The sequence below is a fragment of the Alexandromys fortis genome, unplaced genomic scaffold (assembly GCF_014885135.2).
Source record: "Alexandromys fortis isolate MF-2015 unplaced genomic scaffold, M_Fortis_MF-2015_v1.1 scaffold_137, whole genome shotgun sequence".
Lineage (NCBI taxonomy): Eukaryota > Metazoa > Chordata > Mammalia > Rodentia > Cricetidae > Alexandromys > Alexandromys fortis.
Window position 1 is genome coordinate 3,723,041 of NW_026068009.1, and position 21,989 is coordinate 3,745,029.

At 43.1% G+C, this 21,989-nt stretch overlaps 1 protein-coding gene across 1 annotated transcript; it reads left to right on the plus strand.

Annotated features, from left to right (window-relative positions):
* Cbr4 (carbonyl reductase 4) lies at positions 1 to 17,377 on the plus strand. The gene is made up of 5 exons (XM_050161835.1): positions 1 to 240; positions 2,152 to 2,272; positions 2,861 to 2,994; positions 6,506 to 6,640; positions 14,413 to 17,377. Exons 1-5 carry the CDS (start codon positions 99 to 101, stop codon positions 14,589 to 14,591), a joined length of 711 nt encoding a protein of 236 aa, XP_050017792.1. The 5' UTR covers positions 1 to 98; the 3' UTR covers positions 14,592 to 17,377.
* The last annotated feature ends 4,612 nt before the right edge of the window (positions 17,378 to 21,989 follow it).

Sequence of the window (21,989 nt, forward strand, 5' to 3'; positions counted from 1 at the left end):
GCCTTAGTCTGTGGCTAGGGTTGCTGTCAGAAGGGAGTGTTTACTCCTTTTCCCTCCGCTGCTGTGTCTTTTATTAGACGTTCTGTCCGGGGTCCGAGATGGACAAAGTTTGTGCGGTTTTCGGAGGCTCCAGGGGGATCGGCAGGGCTGTAGCCCAGCTAATGGCACAGAAGGGTTACCGTCTGGCGATCGTCGCCAGAAACCTGGAAGTGGCCAAAGCCGCCGCCGGCGAGCTCGGCGGTAGGTACCTGCAGAAGTGCCCCTCTCCGCGCGGCCGCGGCGCCAGCCGTCGAGCCTGAGTCCACGAGCTCCCGGTCACTGGCTCCGTAGATCAGTCTGCGCCCAAGATCGCTCGTGACCCATGACCAAGTCCTCAGTGGGGCTTTCGCCCACCCCAGGCAGATCTCGAGGACCCCTGAGAAGTAGCTATCTCCCCCACGGCCAGTACGGACATTTGACAGCGCCTTGCTTGGACCTCTGGTAGGAGAGAACCGTCCTTGGTGAAGTCAGGGAGGTCAGGCTGCCGGGTAGAGACGGCTAGATTGCATTTTCCAGAGAGCTCTTCTTGCCCTACACGAAGACACACAACAGTATTTCAAAGAGAAACCTGACTAGCAGCCCGTTGATAGATCAGGGTTGCTTTCCCAAGTTGACCAAACACTATAATAAGTTATTAATTTGTTTCATAAGATCCTTTTAAATGCATTCCAATTCCAGCCCCCTCCCCCTCGATTATTAATAGCCATTCAGTTGCCAGTTTAAGTCTCGATGATTGTGAGAAGACAACATGGAAGACAGTGTCGTTAATAGAATGGAGAAAAAGACATGTCCCTATCAGGAAAGCATTGGGTATTACAGGTCCAAAGGTGTAGCCAGTGCCTGCTATATTTATGTACTTATATGGAAACAGTCTTGATAATGTAACTCAGACTGGCTTTGAACTTGGGATTCTTGTGCCTCAGTTGCCCCATTGTTGAGATGACCTTATTTTACTGTGACATCTTTAGTACAAAGCACACTTTGACCCTGCTGTGTGACGTCTACCTCCAGGCTTCCCTGCTTCCTCTGACACTGGGTCTCACTATGCAGTCTAGGCTTCCCTTGGATCCAGATCTGGCCTCTGCCTCCTCAGTGCTGGGAACACAGGCGGGCACCATGTGCTAGCCGGTCATCCTGGGTGTGAACACAAGCTTCAGCACCCAGTCAGCCCTCCTTCCAGTTTTCTAGACAACTGTTAGCTACTCCGTGTGCTTCCTTTGGGATCTCCTCCATGCGTCTTGGCTACCCAGAAAGGTGTACCCCTATCATAAACTAAGGGGCATGTGTGTTAACATGGTAACCTGTTAAATAGAAAATACTTTTCCTTTGAAGTATAATTGCTTGTGTATGCTAATAGGGATCAAACTCAGCTCTACCGAGCCACCTCTTCTGCCTAGGGTGGCCATAAACTTACAGCTGCAATCTCCTCTCTCAGTGCTGGGACTGCAGGCATGCCCAGATTTTATTGCAGGTTTTAAAATTGCACGTCTTTTATTTAGGTGGGTGAGTATGTATATGCTATGACGCACTTGGGGAAGGCAGAGGACAGCCTGCTCTCTCTTTCCACCATGAGTTCACTTAGCAGGCTCACTGGAAACTACCCTTACCCAGTGAACTTGCTGACCCCAACTATTTTTACTTTTAAACATTCCAAGCTTGCTTCTTCTGAAGGATTTGAGGTCTCACTTACCCAGGATAGCCTTCAACTTGTGGATCCAGCAAGTTGCACACCATGGACAGCCTGGTAGTACTGTGCTCGGCAAGGAAACTCCAAAGTTCCAGTTAGTATTCTGTGATAGTTTATCTCACGGGGCCCGCTGTAATCCCAGCGTTTGTCGGGCTGAATTCTGAGGCCTGCCGAGGCAGTACAGTAAGACCTTGTCTCGGAGTAAAAACAAACACAAGAAGAAGGAAGAAATAAGACCTCATTATTTCTTCTTGACCTCTGCCCACTGTGTCCCTTTACTTAGGCGGTCCATGGGCCAGGAACCCACGACATGCCTTCATCTCTAGGCTCAACACGGGCTCGCCTTGTAGTCTAATCACATTGCAAATAGGTTCAAAATTCAAGTGGAGATTTACAGGCAGCTCTGATTTAACTATGTTTCATAGGAAACCACTTGGCATTTAGCTGTGATGTTGCTAAAGAGGAGGATGTTCAGCATACGTTTGAAGAGATGGAGAAACATTTGGGGCCAGTCAATTTCCTGGTAAACGCAGCTGGCATTAACAGGTTGGTCAAACATTAAGGTAAATTTCTTATGTCTTTTTAAAACAAGGTTTTTCTTACTAGGCCATGTCTTGGTTACTTTTCCACTGCTGTGACAAAATACCATGACTAAGGCAATGGAGTGTTACACTGAGGTATGGTTTCAGAGTGTTGGAGTCATGTTGACGGAGTAAAGCCATCGTGGCAGCAAGGTTGCAGACTCCTGTCTTGATCTGTGTATAGGAGGCAGAGATGGGTACAACGGGAACGGGCCAGCACATAGCTAGAAAACACAGCTTATACTATATTTTAAATCAGAATTGTAATTATGTTTTAACTTGATTTTTAAAAAGATCTTCTTTTGCTATTTTAAACTGTTGTGTGTCTGGGACCATGCACATGGATGCAGTTGCCCGTGGAGGCCTGCAGTGGACGGTGAATACCCGGGGCTGGAGTTACAGGTGGTTGTGAGTTTCCTGATGTGAGTGCTGGGAACTGAACCCGGCTCTACTGAATGAGCAGTTGGAGCTCTTAAAGATGAGCCAGTTCTCCAGCCCCTAGACGTGAATGTTTTGTTGTACTTGTTCATGTTCTGCTGTTTCCTTCTTGTAGAGATAGTCTCCTAGTGAGAGCAAAAACTGAAGACATGATATCTCAGCTTCACACTAACCTCTTGGGCTCCATGCTGACTTGCAAGGCGGCCATGAAGACGATGATTCAGCAGGGTGGATCCATCGTTAATGTAGGTGAGTTCTTACCTTTGTGGGTTTCTAATTATGGCATATAAACATCAGAGTACTTAATCCACTGATTTACTTGATCAACAGCAAAGTTTATCCTTTTGGTATCTTTGGGAAAAGTATTGAACCGATGAATGAGTGAGACAAAGCTCACAGATGTACATCTCCACAGGAGTCAGCTGGGCGTTAAATGGTAACTTACCAAGTATTAAAAAATGACGTCTAGATTCAGTGTTCTAAGACTGTATGGCATGGGAGAGGCCACAGCTGCGCACATCTAGAAGTCTTGCTGTATGTGAATGCTGTACCAATTCTGTCAGCAGTTTCAATTTTCAAGACAAATCAGGCATTTCATTTTCTTCTCTTCTCTTCTCTTCTCTTCTCTTCTCTTCTCTTCTCTTCTTCTTTCTTTCTTTCTTTCTTTCTTTCTTTCTTTCTTTCTTTCTTTCTTTCTTTCTTTCTTTCTTTCTTTCTTTCTTTCTTTCTTTTGTCAAACCTATAATGATTGTCAGAGCCCAAGGGCCAGATGATGTACTGTGTGATTGTGTTTCCTAGAAAAACCAGGATGCTGCACACGTGATACCTCAACAATATGGCTGCCTACACAAGACACGGACAGTGAGCTATCAGTAGATGTCTTAGGGTTTCTGTTGCTGTGAAGAGACGCCATGCACATGACAACTCTTATAAGGAAAACATTTCATTGAGGGAGTGACTTATATAGTTTTAGAGGTTCAGTATATTGTGGTATGGAGCCTGGCAGTGTACAGGCAGACGTAGTACTGGAGAAGGTATTGAGAATTCTTATGTCTTTGCTCATAGGCAACAGGAAGTGGTTTGTCTTATTGGGTGTGACTTTAGCATCTATGAGACCTCAAAGCCCACCTCCACAGTGTGACACTTCTCCATCAAGGCCATACCTATTCTAACAAGTACACACCTAATAGTGGCACCTTCTTTGGGGGCCATTTTCTTTCAAAGCACCACAGTAGACATTGTTAAGACAGAAGGGGGAAAACTCAAGGGGTCCTGTGTACCCCTAAAGAAAGAACTACAGGAAAGTAAGGGCTGCTGAGAACAGAAAAAGTAGCCTTCCCTAAGGGTGAACCCCCTAATTGGTTATCCAGTGCCAAGTGGTCAGGCCTGATACCCTTACATACAAGCAACACTAGAAAACAGCATAAAAACAGCAGGCTTTTTATGCATTTATATATATGTAACAATAATAATAAAGAGAAGAAGAGTCTTAATTTGAGAGACTGTGAGGGGCAACTGGGAGGGTTGGATGAAGGAGGAGGTAGAAATTTTATTTTTAAAAGTTGCAAAGAAATCCAACCTAATTTTTAAAATAAAAAAAAACTTGTAGACATGGAGGCTAAATAATAATTATAATAATTACCTACAGCAATTGCATGGATCACTGACCTCTCTGGTGTCAAGGTTTAAGGAACATTAGTGCTTGGCCTTTCAGTTTGCTGGAATCACAAGGAAGAGGCATTGTGGGTTGAGGCCTGAGGAGCGGAAAGTACAGAATGACATGGAATGTGATTTCCGTTTAGTACTTAAGGTTTACAGCAGACCGTCTGCTTTTTATTTTTAAGTGAGAAGCAATACCTGAAGTGGCTGCACAAGGGTCACAATGCTCGTTAGGAGGAACTGGTGACCTGTGGCCTTCTGACATGGCCACTTCAGATTCTGGGTTCTTAAGAACCACACTGGCCCAAGACTGCTTGGACCTCACAGGGCAAATCTGTTAAAACACCTACATTTTAGATAAGTTTCAGAAACCTAAATCCTCAGAATCTTAGAATGTTGCTAAGATGAAATGGACATACTTATCCTATAGGAAAGTACCACAGGAAGGGCTGAACCTGTAGACTTGGTCTTTTACAAGTCATTACTTGGACCAGATGAAACTGGAGTGTGGCCTAGGTGCTGGAGTGAAAGCTCCTTGTTGGACCTTTCTGCCGTGCCTGGAACTTCACTTTTTTCTGTTTTTCTTCCACACACCTCTTATCCTGTCCACCACTTTGCTTAACCTGATGGTTTTCTTTCTTCCTCTGTGGCTTAGTTTTCTTCCTCTCTCTGCCGAGGAACCACATTTGGTGATGGGCTCGCGACAGCCGGTTGGTGCAGCACAGAGAGATGGCAGTGGTTCTGTAGATAACTTTTACTATTTTACTGTTCCTCTTCATGCTTAGGGACACATGTACCGGTCATTGTTTGCGGGTCTGTGCATTCATGTCACACAGGCTTGTGTCTTGGGAACAGTGGGAGATGGCCCATAGTGTAGGAGAAGTCACAGGTCACGTCAGTGTACTCGGAGATGCTCGCACCACTGTGAAACCACCCTGCAGTGGCACCTGGAAGGGGCCAGTTACTGTCATCAGGCAATGGTTGACTCTATAATACAAGTAAACATTTTAACATTGGGTTTTTTGAGTATATAAAAAGTAGAGAATTCTCTTTTTCTAAAATAATTTCAATTTTGTGTTAGTGTTAGGTTCCTGTTTAATTTTTCTATTGTAAGCACAGGCCAGTGGTGCAGAAAATTACTTCCCTACTTCTGTTTTTTTTGCATAAACTGTATGTATTTGCATAAATTGATATTTGAATTATAAATTATTGTTACATATTTATTAGACAAGGTCACTGAGTAATCTTTAGTAGCAAGTACAAGGTAAATATAAACAAAATTGTAAAACTTCACTGTTAGGAAGTTCGTATAGTCAGTGTTGATTGGCAGTAGTTTAATGTACTGGATTCATTCTTGGAGGTGAAAGTGGATCTTGTTCTTATCTGCAATAGACTCGTACATTAATCAGCCTTTATTTTACATCGTCCGGCTTTAACTCATTTCTGCCTGTGCTTGTTACCTTTCTGTTGCTGTGATAAACACCGTGGCCCAGAATACTCACGAAAGAGAGAGTTTATTTTGGCCTGTGGTCCCTGAGGGATACAAGTCCATCATGGTGGGGAGGCAAGAGGCAGGCATGATGGCAGAAGCAGGAAGCAGAGGGGTGATAACATCTCAACCACAAGCATGAAGTAGAGCGGGAATTAGAAGTGGGGTGAAGCTACATACTCCTAAATCCCGTCCCTCCCCCCCATGACACACTTCCAGCAAGGCCACGCCTCCTAAACTCCCAAAGCAGCAGCACCAGCTGGGGCCAAGTGTTCAAATGCCCTGGCCTAGGGCACTTTTCTCATTCAGCCTGCCCACCCAGCATCCTTATTTAACCTCTTCCACACTTTCATGTACAGAACAGATCATGTAAGCCCCTTCCCTGTCCCTGGTGGTTTGGCATCATTTTCTTTCCATTCCTCTTTGCCGTGTGTGTCACGGTCAGGTTGACCCCTTTACCTGTTACTTGTGGAAGGGCAGACAGAGTTACTCATTTTAGGAAAGAACGGTGGAAGGCGGGTTTCCCTTTCCGTCTGTGGACTGTGCATTATGTGAATTTTCAAAGTGCAAAGCAGCTGGTTTACACTCACTTCATTTCCTCTCTTCTCGCAGGGAGTGTTATTGGTTCCAAAGGCAATGTGGGCCAGTCCGTGTACAGCGCCACCAAAGGAGGGCTCATTGGGTTCTCACGCTCGCTTGCTAAAGAGGTTGCGCGGAAGAAAGTCAGAGTAAACGTGGTTGCACCAGGTCAGTGAAGACTCTACAATAACCGTTAACGTGGTTGACGAACAAATTGGTCATCATTAATTGACATTTGGGTAGTGTCTCTCTAAAATCACTGTGGAAAGAGATAATAAGCTAGCGACTAAAGATGTTTTCCTCCTGTTTTCCATAAGATCCTTTACTTTTATATTCTGCACAAGCTAAGAAATACGTTATGGTAAGAGAACCTTGGAGAGCATCTTGTGTCTTGAGACAGGGCCTTCACCATACTCTCTAGTACTGGGATTGTAGGCTTGCTCTGCCACACCAGGCTTATTCCAGCCACACTGACAATTTAGAAAATTGTCACCAGGGGTTCAACATAATCTACCTAAAGCTACCTGGCTGTCTCATGGAGAGCTGGAAGATAATGTCCCCAAGGTTTCCTTTAGAATTATAATATTTATGTCTTTTTATCCTTCTGCTACAGTCTCCTCTTAATGAGCTGGGATTCTCCAGTGTCCTATTATGTTTTTATTTACTTAGTATCCCCCTTTTGTTTATTTATACATTATTTGTCATTTGCTAATAAAAAGATGCCATAATTCAGATCTATGTGTCACTGCTAAGATAGTGTAAGATCTTTGTCTTACAATTTTAATTACTTAAGAGGTTTACTGCTGTAGACCTCCGCCACCTTTTGCTTTTAACTCCCTCACGGCTCCAGCTTGGACCTGAGAGTTGGCACTAATATTGAGCCAGCGGGTGTCTTTCAAGATGTCCTGTGAACCTGTTTTCTGCCTCGCACACTTTTATTCCAGTTCACTCTTCAGTCACAGGCTAGCTAAGTTCAGACAGTCCAAATCCACGCGCACTTAGAAAGTTATTGCGGCTTGGATGTGTCGTCTAGGAAGGAGAAGGGGCCCTGAACAAAAGCTATCCGTGGAAAGCTGCATTGTTACTATGTAGGCAGCTTTATTTATTAACCAATAAAAGCAACACATATACAGAAGAGCATCCCACATCAATTAAGATATGTCAGCTTCTTCACTAGATCTTTGAACAGAGCTAACAAACGTGTACTTACCCATGCAGTCATGTGTGGAGGCCAATCAATCAGTTCTCCACTATATTTTTTGAGACGGAATCTCTCCCTGAACCTGAACTCACTGTTGAAGCTTACTGAGACTGTGATCTGTTTGTCTTCCCAGTGCTGGTCCTTCGTGTTGCCATGCCTGGCTGTGATGTGGATACAGGGTTCCAGACTGAGGTCTTATTCTAGTATGGAACCACTTTCTTCACTGAGCCGTCTTCCTAGCCCTCAGACCTCTAGTTTGTTTCTTTTTATGTCATTTTCCTGATTAACTGCAAGTGGAGGTTCCATAGGAAAACAGTTGAAAAAGAAATGTAGCAGGAAAACCAGGGAACAAGGCGAATAATGACTGCCACTCTGTGCTAAACCTGACTGTTCTTTAAAGGTCTTGTGCTACACTTTGGTCTTTACTGCTTGGCTTATAAAGTAAAGTTGTTATCATAAATGAATTTTGTTAATTGGAAATCAATGATTTATATTAGATGTACTATTTGATAGATTGACTATAGTCAATTACTACTCAATATGAATCAATGAAATGTACTTTCTTCTGAGATTATAAAATATAAGTTCTCACTGGACAAGAACTACATGCTTGCTTTTAGAAGCCAGAGTATCCCAGACTCTAAACAGTTCATATTTTAAAAGTGGGCTTTGAGATGTGGCTGGAGCTTTTGCCCAGCATGCACTGGGCCCTGAGTGTGACCCCAGATACAGCCCTCCCACCCCCTTGCTGGATGCTGGGTGTGTCATTGTATGTCCGGTAGTGAAGTGGTGTGTCTTTGTCCTAGAATGCATGTCACTTCAGTCACTGTTTCTTGATCTGAGGGATGGCGGCCTTGTCACCAGCTGGGCGATCAGTGTTCAGGGAAGCGCTGCAGCAGCACCCTCTGCTGGACAGTGCCATCTGCTGCTGGTTTGTGGGTTTTGTAGCCATTTAAGTCTTTGTGAACACATGGAACAAAGGTGGGGAGTTCAGAGCCTTTACAAATATGAATGATATGGGGACAGCCTTTTGGGGCTCTGGAAAGTAAGACAACATAATGATAAGAGTATGGATGTTCAGGGGCCACTGCTACCTCCTCTCGGCTCAGTGATATATGGGGTCCATATCTGAGAGTAATTGTAGGTAGGTAGTGCTTGGGCTGTGAATTTATGGTTCAAGAGCATTGGCATAGGATAACACTGACATTTGGTACAGTCCAAATGATTTATCGTAAGAGACTAGCCTAACATTTCTTGTTTCGTTTCTGATGACCTGGAACAGGTCTACGAAGTCTGAAGAGCTGCAGGTAGGTGGGTCAGAATAACCATTGTGGCTCGGTACTGTCATGGTGATGACATGGCAGTAGCGTTTGCTCAAGTCTATTACACAGCTGAAGGGTGACTCCCCCCCCCCTTGTATTCCGAAGATTTTTCCTAGTAATGTGTCATTGGTTGTAGCACAGAAACCACGCTAAGGTAAGATATTAACAGTAGGGAAAAGAAGGGAGCACAGGGTGAGGGCAGTGTGGTCAGCACTGGAGCCTTTGTGCAAGAGTTCTGTGCACCTAAAGTGCACTAAGATAAAGTCTACTAACTAAAAAGACACTGCAGAGAGAGGAGAAGGATCCCTAGGAATGTCGCTCATTGTCACATTGCACACAACCCAAGAGGAAAAACTGGTATGTCGGGGCAAATTCTTCCCTCCCTTAAGCAAACAAAAGAAAGCGTTTCTTATTTGGGCCACATGTGCCCTGGAGGCGGCAGAGGACAGCGTCAGGGGTCTGTTCTTTCCATCTTTGGGTCTGGGGATTGGACTCAGGTCAGACTTTTGCAGCAAGTGCCTTTCTCCCCTGAGCCATCTCACAAGCCCTTCCCTTCCCTTCACACCCTCGTTACGTTTAGACTTTACTGCAGTTCAGCGATGGCCAACAGCTCTCTGTGAGATATTTTGCTCCTGGTATGTGTGTGTCCATAGGTCTGCAGAGAGGCTGTGGACAGTCCCCTGACAACCGATACCCTTATTTTCCAAGCTGGTGCTATGGAGGAGACCCCCTTTATGTAGCAGATGACCACACACCTATTTGTGTGTAAGAAATTATGTAAGAAATGAGGGCTTTTTTTCCCCCTCAGTTTCCTTACCTTCTAGTCATGATGACTGCTTATTCAAAAGCCAGCCATGTACAGCCAGAGGAGCCCTCAGGGGACCTGCCATCTTTGATTGGTTTGTTCCTCCTGTGATACACAGTCAGCTCTGTGTTTGTGCACAGCTTCCTTTACTCAGAGCTGTGCAGCATCACAGAGCAGGGGACAGAACCTTGATTTGTGAACCTGAATCCAGTGGTGTCCTCTCCACAGCAAATCCCACCAGAACCAGTTGGGAGTCGGCCTGAAAGTTGCTAGCCTATACTGGCAAGAGTGTCCCTAAATAATGGCTACTGTAATTTCTTGTGGCTTATTTTTGCTTGCTTTTTAGATTAAACTGCATCATTTTTCTGCTGAGTTTACTAAGTTAGTATAAATCACTTTATGCCAATTTTGTTAGAATTTTAGAGTAAAAGACAATTGAATCATGAATTCTTTGAGACCCTACAAGAGAATTTCCTTTTTTAATTAAAAAAAGTTGAGTTTATTCATGAGTCAGTATTTCTGTCATTTACACCCCCCTCTCCACTCCAGCTCCTCTTGCTTACTCCCATCCCCGCCCCCTCGTGTTCACGATCTCTTCAGTTGTTATTGGTGTGATGCTACGTCCTTTTAGTGTGCGTTCTGTGTGCATGTATTTCCGGCTGACTGCCTGGAATCGGCTAGCCTACTGGGGGCTCATCCTTCGAGGAGATTGAGTCTCCTTTTGTCGGCAGCCATTAATTGGCTGCAGCTCTTCATCTCGGGGTCAGGCCGCGTGAGATTTCCCTTCCAATGCTGCTGTGTCAGCTGACACTGCCATTGTGCAGGTCTTGTTTAGGTGACAGTATTGTTGAGATTTCATGGGTTCGGCCTCCCTGTCATATGCAGGGAAAACCTATTTCATAGCAGACATCCTGGTGCACTGACTTACAGTCTTCCCGCCCCTCTTCTGCAATGTCCCCTGAGCCTTAGGTTAGGGAGAGTAACATGAAGTTTTTAGCATTAACATTAGTGATTTCACTCAATTTTTATAATCTGGGGTGATTGTAGGGTTCATTTTCTCTGCGGCACCCTTGAAAAGAAGCAGGCTAACACAGCATTGGATCTCAGTAACTCTCGGGTTCTTGAGAGAATTGGATTCTGCTGGATTCTGGCTCCGTACCGAAGAACTAAGTTCCACCTTTGGGCCACGTGTGGTGGCCCACTCCCAGCACTCAGGAGGCAGAGGCAGGCGGATCTCTGTGAGTCTGAGACGAGCCTCGATGACAGGAGTTCCAGGACAGCCAGGGCTACACAGTGAGACCCTGTCTCAAAACAGCAGGTTTGCTCGTCATTTGGAAGTCCGCAGAGGCTGTCTCTCCGTCTGTGCCAGCCGCGGCCTTCATCCTTTCCTCCCCGTGCTGTGCTTGAAGATGAAAGGAAATGCCGCTGAGTTCTCAGATAAATGTGCTGAGATTTCATTGTAGAGGAGGTTGTGTTTCACGGTATAGTCTCACAGGCAAACACAAGCATCCGTGTTGTTATTTCTGGCCTTCATTATAGGCCATCTGTAACTCATAATGTTCATATTTTTTCAATAATTCTATCTGGGTGCAGAGATTTTATATATATATATATCTGTGTGGACAGCTTAAAAGGAAAAGTAAGAAGAAAATCATGATCGGGTGTACAGTTCTGGTAACAACGTCACTTTGATGTTCAGCGGTGATCAGATGATAACGTGAGCGTTTTGGCATGTATGTTTCACCTTGTTTATACATGCAATTCACGTGTAGCCTACTTTTAAGATTACAGATGTGGATCTTCATTTATGTCATTGGTACCAACATTATTTTATGCTGTGGATGTTATCAGCTGGCTCCCTGTTGAAACACCTCTCAGTTTGTTTCCAGATTTCATGAGTAACCTCTCACTGTCTTAGATTTTATGAGAGAGAGAAAAAAAACTACCACTGTTTCTCACAGGACTTTAAAGAAAACATTTAAGTTTTCATAAGTGAAAACCCAAAGTAAACTTAATCATCTAGTATTACACAGTAAACTAGCAGAAGATTCCAGTATTTAGCTCAGTTATCAACATATCACTTGTAAATGATAGTATATTAAAGTTGATTTATAATCTAATTTATAAATGATTTAGCTTTAACGTAAGTCAGTTTGAAAACTTTTGTGTGTGTGAGTATGTGTGTGAATATGTGTGTGAGTGTATGTGTGTGAGTGTGTGTGAGTGTACGGCGAATTTTCACTTCCTATGGCTTGTCTGGCAGTTCGTACACTTTTGTCACCCTGAACTTTTACCTGGTGCTCTCATGAAGATTAGTATTTGCTTTTTCTTTCTTTTCTCTTTTCTTTCTTCCTTCCTTCCTTCCTTCCCTTCCTCCCTCACTTTTTTCTTTATTTCTTTCTTTAAAAACCTAGTGATTGAAGTTGGGCATGGTGGCATACACCTTCAGTCCTAGCACTCAAAAGGGAAAGGCCAGTGGATTTATGTGAGTTTTAGGCTAGCCTGATCTACCTGAGGAGACCATGTCTCAATTTTTTTTCTAGTATTAGTGAACAAAATACTATGTGGTAACATTTTATTAGTGATATGTATATATCTTGTAGGAATCTCTTAAGGCAGTGCTTCTCAACCTTTCTGACTCTGTCACCCTTTAATACAGTTCCTCATGCTGTGGTGACGCTAACCTTAAAATTATTCCATTGCTACTTCATAACTGTAATTTTGCTACTATTATGAATTGTAATGTAAAAATCTGACATACAGAGTATCTGATATGCAACCCCTACAAAAATTTCATTTAACCCCCAAAGGGGTCGCTATCCAAAGATTGAGAACCACTGTCTTTTTAAAAATAATTATTTATTTTAAAAAAGATTTTTTTCCCCTCATTTTACATACCAATCCAAGTTCCCACTCCCTCCACTCCTTCTGCTCCCTCCACCTCACCACCCATTCCACCCCCTTCCACTCCTCAGAGAGGGTAAGTCTTCCCATGGAAAGTCACCAAAGTCTACACATTGCTTTGAGTAAGGACCAAGGACCTCCCCATTATTTCTAGGTTGAGCAAGGTGTCCCTCCAAAGAGAATGGGTTCCAAAGCCAGAACCAGCAGTGGGGATAAATCCTGGTTCCGCTGCCAATGGCCCCACAGTCTGCCCCAGCCGTACAACTGGCACCCACATTCAGAGGGCCTGGTTTGGTCCTATACTGATTTCCCCACTGTCAGGCAAGAGTTGCTGAGCCCCCATTAGCTCAGGTACGCTGTTTCAGTGGGTGTCCCTATCATGGTCTTGACCCTTTTGCTTATATTCTCACTTCTTCCTCTCTTCGACTGGACTTTGGGATCTCAGCCCAGTGCTCCGCTGTGGATCTCTGCATCTGCTTCCATCAGTTGCTGGATGGAGGTTCTATGATGACATTTAAGATAGTCATCAATGTGACTGCAGGGCAAGGCTAGGCGCCCTCTCCACTATTGCTTAGGGTCCTAGCTGGGGCCATCCTTGTGGATTCCTGGGACTTTGTTTCTACTGCTAGGTTTCTTCCTAACCCCATAATGGCTCCCTCAATCAAGATATCTCTTTCTTTGCTCTCCCTCTCTGTCCTTCCCCCATCTAGACTATCCCATTCCCTTAAGTCTCATCCCCCTCCCCTTTTCCCTTTCTCCTCCCTTTTTGTCCTCCCTTTTCCCCCACTCCCACGCTCCCAATTTTCTCAGAAGATCTTGTCCATTTCCCCTTTCCAGGGGAATCCATGTATGTTTCTCTTAGGGTTTTCCTTGTTACCCAGTTTCTCTGGGTTTGTGGACTGTAGGCTGGTTATCCTTTGCTTATCTAATATCCACTTAGGAGTGAGTACATGCCTTGCTCATCTTAAACCTGTAGTCGATCCTGGTGTGTGTATATATTCATACATACAACCATTGTGAATCACTGAATTTATAATATTTCGCTCTGCAGAACTTGCTCTCTGCATACTCCATTGCATATATACCAATATTGAGTTAAAAATTTCATCTTTTGCATACATTTTTTAAATCAGGATTAGATATGACCATAAGACTTTTTTCTTATATGGACTTTGGAATCCCAGGCTATCCTGTCATCAATTACCTTGGTTTAGCAAATGGAATGGATTAATTCTTATTAGGATTGCAAAATCAGTTCATAGGGCCATCTTTGTGACACTGTCTCTCAACACTGTTTCTCACTCCCCCCCCCCACCTATGTGGAAGTCATTTTTGTAGCATTTTATTTATAGCATTAGAGGGGAGTCACCAGACTGTATTGCATTACAACTGGGCTTGCGCAGTTACTCCCGCTCCCATAGATTATGGCTGCTGTGTTTCACTCGTGTTTGTATCTGCCTGTCACATTCCACAGGGTTATCTTCATGTTTGCCAAGACTTGAGTCACGGACTTGGGAGTTAGGCATTTTTTCATGTTCAGTAGCTGTTCGCCGAGTTAAAGTGAATAAAATTGTACACGTAATTAATTGCTAACAATATTCTGCATTTCCTAACCAATGTTTATTAATAATGTCAAATTCTCTTTATAAAAGATGGACAGCCTTCTTTAGTGTCCGGACACTCAACTGAATTGACATTTCTCTTTCAGGATTTATTCACACAGATATGACAAAACACTTGAAAGAAGAACATTTCAAGAAAAACATCCTTCTCGGGAGGTTTGGAGAGGCTCTCGACGTGGCTCATGCGGTTGTGTTTCTCCTGGAGTCTCCATACATCACAGGACACGTTCTGGTTGTGGACGGAGGCTTACAGCTCACCATCTAATCAGAGATCATTCTGTTGTAATGGCTGTTGATTGGGGTCAAATGCACATTTTTTTTATTAATTAGGCAATCATATCTATGTGGGTGACATTTGATACTAAAATGGTTCTATCTTTATATGAACATGTTTCAGAAGAACAATGTGTGACCAGTTGTAGTCTAAAAGGTATGAATTCTCTATTTTTAGAGGCCATAGAAATTTTAGTACGTAGATGTTTTGTAATGCGTCAGTATTAATCTATGTATCTTTGCCTTAAAAATAGAAGATTCTGTTGTGATACAGTTTAATTGTATCTGCTGGGCTTCTAAGACACCAATTTTGTGCTGTTGCTAAATAAGAGTATTTGCAGAAGATTGAGATCAATTTTTTATTCGTTACTTTTTGTTGCTGTGGTAAAACATCACGACAAAAAGCAACTTATTGGAGAAAGGGTCTCTTGATGCTTATGGTTCCAGAGAGATGGAGTCCACCATGGCAGGGAAGGCTGGCAGCAGTCAGGGAAAGCATGGTGGTTGGAGCAGGAAGCTAGCTGGTCACATTTCATCCATACACAGGAAGCAGACGGGGAACAGGAAGTGGAGCCAGGCTGTAAAATCTCAAAGCTTACCCCTGAGTGACATACTTCCTCCAGCAAGACTGCACTTCCTAAAGGTTCCATAACTTCCCCTAACAGTGCCACCAACAAGGCACCAAGTGTTCAGACATGAACCCCTAAGGACATCACATTCAGACCAGCAGAGTACTGAGAAGCCTTGCTAAGGCTCACCTTTTCATTTTGAGGCAGGATATCACAATGTGAGCTTCCTCCTCAGCTGGGGAAGCATTGGTCTTATTAGAGACCAGTCTTTGCTGGAGAGTAGAGATGAAGACATACAGCTGAATGCAATAGAGATAGCATTCCTTCTGCCTTGAACTCTTGTGGGCAATAAAGAACTATTTTTATATACTAGATTCATGTTGATTTTTTTATTTACCATCTTCTAAATATTTTTAATATTTTATTTTAAAAAGTAATGTTTTTTACCAAGGTGCTCATAATCTCAGATACTTGGTCAGCTGAGGCAAGGACATAACACGTTTAAGGACATGCTAGGTTACATAGTTCAAGGTCTGGGTGTGTGGTAGAGCACTTGCCCAGTAGAAGCAAGATCCCAGGTTCAATCCTTAGTGCTTCAGACTAGAACAGAACCAAACCCAGGAATCCAGGAGTCATTTAATTCTGTTTTCAAGTAGAACATTGTCTAAATGGATTTTTGATTTTATATATATAGTCAAATAAAAAATATGAATAAGATGTACTAATAAATTCAGAATAATAGTGCTAAATAATAGTACTAAATAATTCAGAATAAATCAAAAGCTGTGTACTAAATATGGAGTCCTTTATCCCTGACATACTTTCTTTACTTAGTTTATTAGCATTCTGTTTTTTCCATCCTGGGGCTTGAACCTTGGGCTTTGGGCCTGCCTACTAAGTTAATGCTCTACCCATAGGTTACATTCACAGTCTTTGGTTTAGGAGAACATCTGATATGAGTGCAGTTACCGAAAATTCAAGGTGGGGCAGTTGGAGGACTGTTAGGTAGCAGCATTTCTAGGCATGTTAGGTAATGTGACATGCAGGATGTCTCCCAGGTGGTGCCCATGGTAGGAGGCTTTGTGCATAGAGAGTGGGTAGCTTCCTTATGCTCTGTCCCATGTGTCTTTGGCCACCTATACTTGTACAGGCCTCAGTTCCCTTTGCTGGACACACCATGTTCTGAAGTCATCAGTGAAGCTGGTTTGTTGTATAAACAAGAGGAAAGCAATGAGGAAGAAGCCGAATATGGTGACACCTGGGTATGGTGACACTTGCCTGGCTATGGTGACACTCACCTGGATGTGGTGACACTTGCCTGGCTATGGGGACACTCCTGGATATGGTGACACTCGACTGGATATGGGGACACTTACCTGGATATGGGGACACTCGCCTGGATATGGGGACACTCGCCTGGATTTGGGGACACTCACCCGGATATGGGGACACTCATACATGGGGTGGGGGGAATAGAAGATCAAGGTTGTTTTTAGCTACATAGTGAGTTTGAGACTAGCGTGGGCTATGTGAGCAAAATCCAAAAACAGCATTGAAAACTAGGTTACCAATAGGCTTACCCTTGAGTGTATGTTTGCTCTTTAAAATAAGCTGCTTCTCTCCCTTCTGTGTCAGACTGAAACATGTGGAGAGCTGTGGAAAGGGGGACATAAATCACCATGGCTCCGCTCCTGGCGAACTCTCCTCCTGTCCTCACTGACTTGGTAGAAATTTCAACTGAACACTTGAATTCCGAGGCCCAAGAACTTCAGTGAATTCTTGGGCTGAAGACTCAGCTCTGGCTGTTTTCCTCCTCCCCGCAGCTCATGGTCCAGCCCATGCTGAACATTTGAAGGAAAAGGTTGGTGGCCCGAGCCAATGTTTTCAGTTTTCGTGCTCGGTTTTAAAATTTTTTTCATATTTTTATTCATATTCTATTTACGAGGGGTTGAATAAGCTTTTTACAGATAGAATTGTATGTTGCAAATTAGTTTAGGGGAATAATTTATGCAGTAAAGCTAAGTTGATCTACACGCATCTCTTTCCCAGAATAATGAGGGAAGACAAACTGCTTTGGGTATTCAAGAGTTGATGCCTATTGTACTGGAGCATTTTCCCCAAGCTTTGTGAATCAGAAAAAGTGTGAATTATGAAATTATCCTACTGTCCTGCTTGACAAACATTCCTAAATAAAGTATTTAATAGCTGACATTTATGCTAATTTTTGTCTTTCAACTACATTATAGGATCCATGAGCAAAGTACATGCTGCGTCTTCATTTGTTATGCAATTAAAATTCCTGCACTTTCCTGATAGCTCTATCTTGCTGTTTTGTACAGTGCACCCCAGGTATACACGTGTCTTAAGTTTGAATAATTACCTCTAATGTAACTTGGAATTCTTGGACCAGTAATCTATATAGGATGCTCTCAGTACTGTGTGTGTGACCAAGCCTGTCCGTTTACTTAATGAATTGATAAGGTCCCAGTGAATTGAATTGAGGACAGACAGTTGGGACAAGGAAAAGAATATTGATTCGGCAAACCAGCAGGACTTAGAAGATGACGGCTAGGATTCCCATAGCCCATCTCAACGCTAGTGCTCATGTCCTTTTAGCTTGAGCACTGGGGTGAAGGGAGTTTTGGATAAGTTTATCTTCTCGCTCTCACTATTCCACCCATTGTTCCAGGGAAAGGGGTAGGGATGGTGGCTTCCCTGACACTTCCAGCTGGAGGTAGGTGAAGGAGAGGCGATTGTGGGATAGATCAGCACAATCTGGAGAATACTGGCCGATCCAAATGCAAGCAAACTCTCAAGTGTGTGGCCAAGGCTTTACACACCATAAGAGTGACATAATCCCATTTCTCTCCTTTGTCAAATGTCACTTGTACCTTATGATACTGGGTTTGGGGCTTCCTTTAAAGCTCATTTGTGTTAATTCCCTTAGTATTAGTAATAAATTCATAATGCTTCACAGAAGTGACTGGAAATCTGTATGACATAATCGTCCAAAAAAGCAGCCCTTACCGATCTATCATATGCTCTCTGTGGGGTTGAAGCTATAGGCCAGGTTAAAATTCCTTCAGCACTCCCTTGCTATAGAGAACAAAGCCAAAGAGTGATCATCTTTGGGGTGGCTCATCCTGCTTCCATAGTGATGTCGTGATCTCATTCCTACTAGCTGCAGCATTTACAACATCCTTCCCGTAGGGCCTGGAAAGAGGATGTAGGAGAGTTACCTCCTCATCATATCAGTGAGTTGGGAGGATAAATTACCATACCAAGTCAAATACTTCTTAAATATTTGACCTCTTTCTCGATGACGGTCTAGGTATCTGATGACCTTGTTGAAATGGGCAAACTGTTGGGTTCAATGTCACTGATAGGTGGTGGATGCCTGGTTTCACTCTGGCCAATATGGGAAAGGCCTCAAGAAGTACTTGAGGTGATTGGGTCTTCTTTTCTGCAAGTTGTTGGACTTCCATTTTTGTTATTTTTCCGTTAGCATCTCCTAGTGTTGCCCAGGCTGCTCTTGGACTTGAGAAACTCCCGAGTAGCTGGGAAAATTAAAGAAATGTACCACAACGAACCCTTCCTCAAGTCTATCTTTGGGGTGCTAACACAGGAGTGTATTTAAAGACAAAGCAGAGGATACACAACTAAGCAGTGCCCAATGTTTGCTCCCCTGCCCACCCTTGTTTTAGCGCCAAGTCTGTCCTCCAAGGTCACCTGACAAGTTGTAAAGTTTTTCTCCTGGAGACAAGTACTTCCTCTGGCTGCCCCTATGCCTTCAGTTATTTCTCGTCACAGCAGAATATTCCTGGAGAAATATTAATTTCTTAAAGGTCCATTCTTTCAATAGTCTGGTGTACAAAGAGGGAAGTACAAGTGTCTCTTTAGAATGTATTCTTTCTTTCCAGATAGGCCAGTGACATGTCTTTTGCATCTCTCTCTCTGTCTCTCTCTCTCCTTTAAAATATTGATTTTATTGTTCTTTGAGAATTTCATATATATATATACTTTTTTAAAAAACTTATTAATTATGCATATAGTGTTCTTCCTGCACATATCCCTGCAGGCCAGAAGAGGGCACCAGATCTCATTACAGATGGTTGTGAGCCACCATGTGGTTGCTGGGAATTGAACTCAGAACCTCTGGAAGAACAGTCAGTGCTTTTAACCTCTGAGCCATCTCTTCAGCTCTGAGAATTTCATATATATTTTTAACCATATTCTTTTTCCTCTCCAAAGTCCTTTCAGATCTTTCCCTACTTCCCCACCCACCGAACTTCTTCTTCTTTCCCCTCTCTTAAAATAAACAAACCAAACTAAAAGCCAACCACAATAAAAAACATGGAGTCCAGAGACTAGAGAGCTGGCTCAGTGGTTAAGAGCATTGGCTATTCTTCCAGAGGTCCTGAGTTCAATTCCCAGCAACCACATGGTAGATCCTAACTATCTGTAATGAGATCTGGTGCTCTCTTCTGGCCTGAAGAGGTACATGCAGTCAGACCACTGTGTACATAATAAAGAAATAAATCTTAAAAAAAAAATAACAAAAACCATATAGTCCGGTTTGTGTTGTATGGCTACTCCTGAGCATGGAGCCTGCCATGAAGTGCAGTTGATATATCTAGTGTTAACTGATTTCCTTTCCCCAAAGCTACCAATTATGAGGGCTTGGACTCTGTGTCCTCTTCCCCACTTCCGTGCTGGGGTTTTGTTTGGGTTGAGCTTGTGCACATTATGTGCATGTTGTCAGTCTCGGTGAGTTCAAACGTGCACCTTCCCTGTTGGGTCTAGAAAATATCGTTTCCTAGAAGCCATTCATCACCTCTGGCTCTTGCTCCTTCCTATGCATAGATCCTCGAGCCTTAAGCCAAGAAGTGTGATAGGGACATTACATGTACAGCGTAGCATTCTGCAGTCTTATTTTCTGCATGTTGACCAGTGGTGGGGTTCTGTGTTAAACACCATCTACAGCAAGAAGTAACTTCTGTGATGAGCGTTGAAGAATGCACAGATCTATGGGCACACCAATATGTTATTTGGAACCCTATTGCTGTGTTCATTTAGCACAGTGGTTCTCAACCTTCCTAATGCTGTGACCCTTTAATACATTTAATACATTTCTTCATATTATGGTGACTGCCCCAGCCATCAAATTATTTTCATTGGTGCTTCGTAACTGTAATTTTGCTACTGTTATAAATTGTAATGAAAATATTTTTGGAGATAGAGATTTGCATGGGGTCATGGTTGACAGGTGAGAAGAGCCCCTGATGTAGCAGAGTGTTGGTGGTAGGTTTTCTCCTGAGGCCCATAATCTCTCTGGCTTTGCTTTGGCTCATTGATGGTGCCATGTATGAGTTCCATTTAACAGAGTGGACCTTAAATCCATTTTTAAAAAAGTGTTTGGTTTCTTCTATGACACTTGGACCACTATTGCATCAATTGCCATACCTTGCAGGCAGTTTAATTATTGTAACTCACAGGTTAGTAGTAAGGTGATATTGATGATTGCTTTTCTCCCTCCATAGTATGTACAGTACCTTCCAGCACCATGAAGAGTAGCCAGTAAGGGTGAGTCTTCTGGGTAAGCATCCACTTGCTTTTCCTATGCTTGACGACATAAGTATGTGATGTCTTCAGCAGTCTGGAGAGTAACCAGTAATAGTGACAATAATTTAATATTACGAGACCCCACTGGTCAACAACTCAAAAAGATGTAACCCATTCCTGGGACTGGGGATTTTATTTGGTAGTATATGGTGCCCATGATGTACTTTTTAAATCTTATTTTTCAAGCCCTGTATTAGTATTTAATCCATTTTATTCTGAGACATGGGTTCTAAGCAGTATCTTTCTTGTTTGTTCTCAAAATTCCTTCAGTCCTCCATCTTGGCTTATCTCATTGGTAGGAGTGCATCATGCAGTAACTTCTGAGAAAAAGTACACGGGAGATAACGTTTTGTGGGAGAAAAGTGTTATTAACAATAGAAGTTTAGAAGTTGGTTGATATAGTTGTGAGAGAATGAGCGTGATTGCAAATAATGCTAACTACAAGCTTTTATAAGCTCTGTCTTGGAGAAACAGAGTGGTTTCTTTCTTTTTTTAAATGACATTTCCTTCAATTTTTTGGGTAGCTTTTGTGGGCCAGTTTTAAGTACCCATCTCTCCGTTTCTGGCATTTGTTTCTTCTTTTTTCATTTTCCTTATGGGCATATGCTTTTAAAACAAGCAAGCAGAACTCTGTGAGGTCTGCTTCCGGCTGGGAACGTGTGTGTATATATACATGAAGTACCCCCTTTGCTTCAAAACCCTAACAGTGTCATCTGAACGGACTGGCCCCTTGTATTTATTTAAGTTTCATGACAGCACACTGTATTTGCCAGGTACGTACATATTTTTAGAGAGGGTTTACAATGAGGTCAAATAACTCAGATTGGGAACAATTTTGGTGATAGAACACAGCATATTGCTGAGCTATAGCCACAGATTCCACAGAAGCACAGATCCTGAGGCCTCTTGAAGATCACCTCACTAGCAGAGACTGTTCTCATGAAGTAACCAAAGGAACCATGGACAGAAACCATTGTCTCTTCTGAGAGATGCTTGTGACTGAGTTTGTTAACAGCTTCTCCAGGCGCTGGCAGCTCCACAGTTCTGAGAGTCAGCTAAGCTGGGAAGGAACGAGGGACCAGCCCTCCTCAGATCTTGGAACTGAAAGACTTGAGAACAACCCAGATTTCTAACTTTTTAAACATTTGTATGTGTGCTTATGAATTTAAATATTTCTGCCAGTCTCCCCTACCATGTAG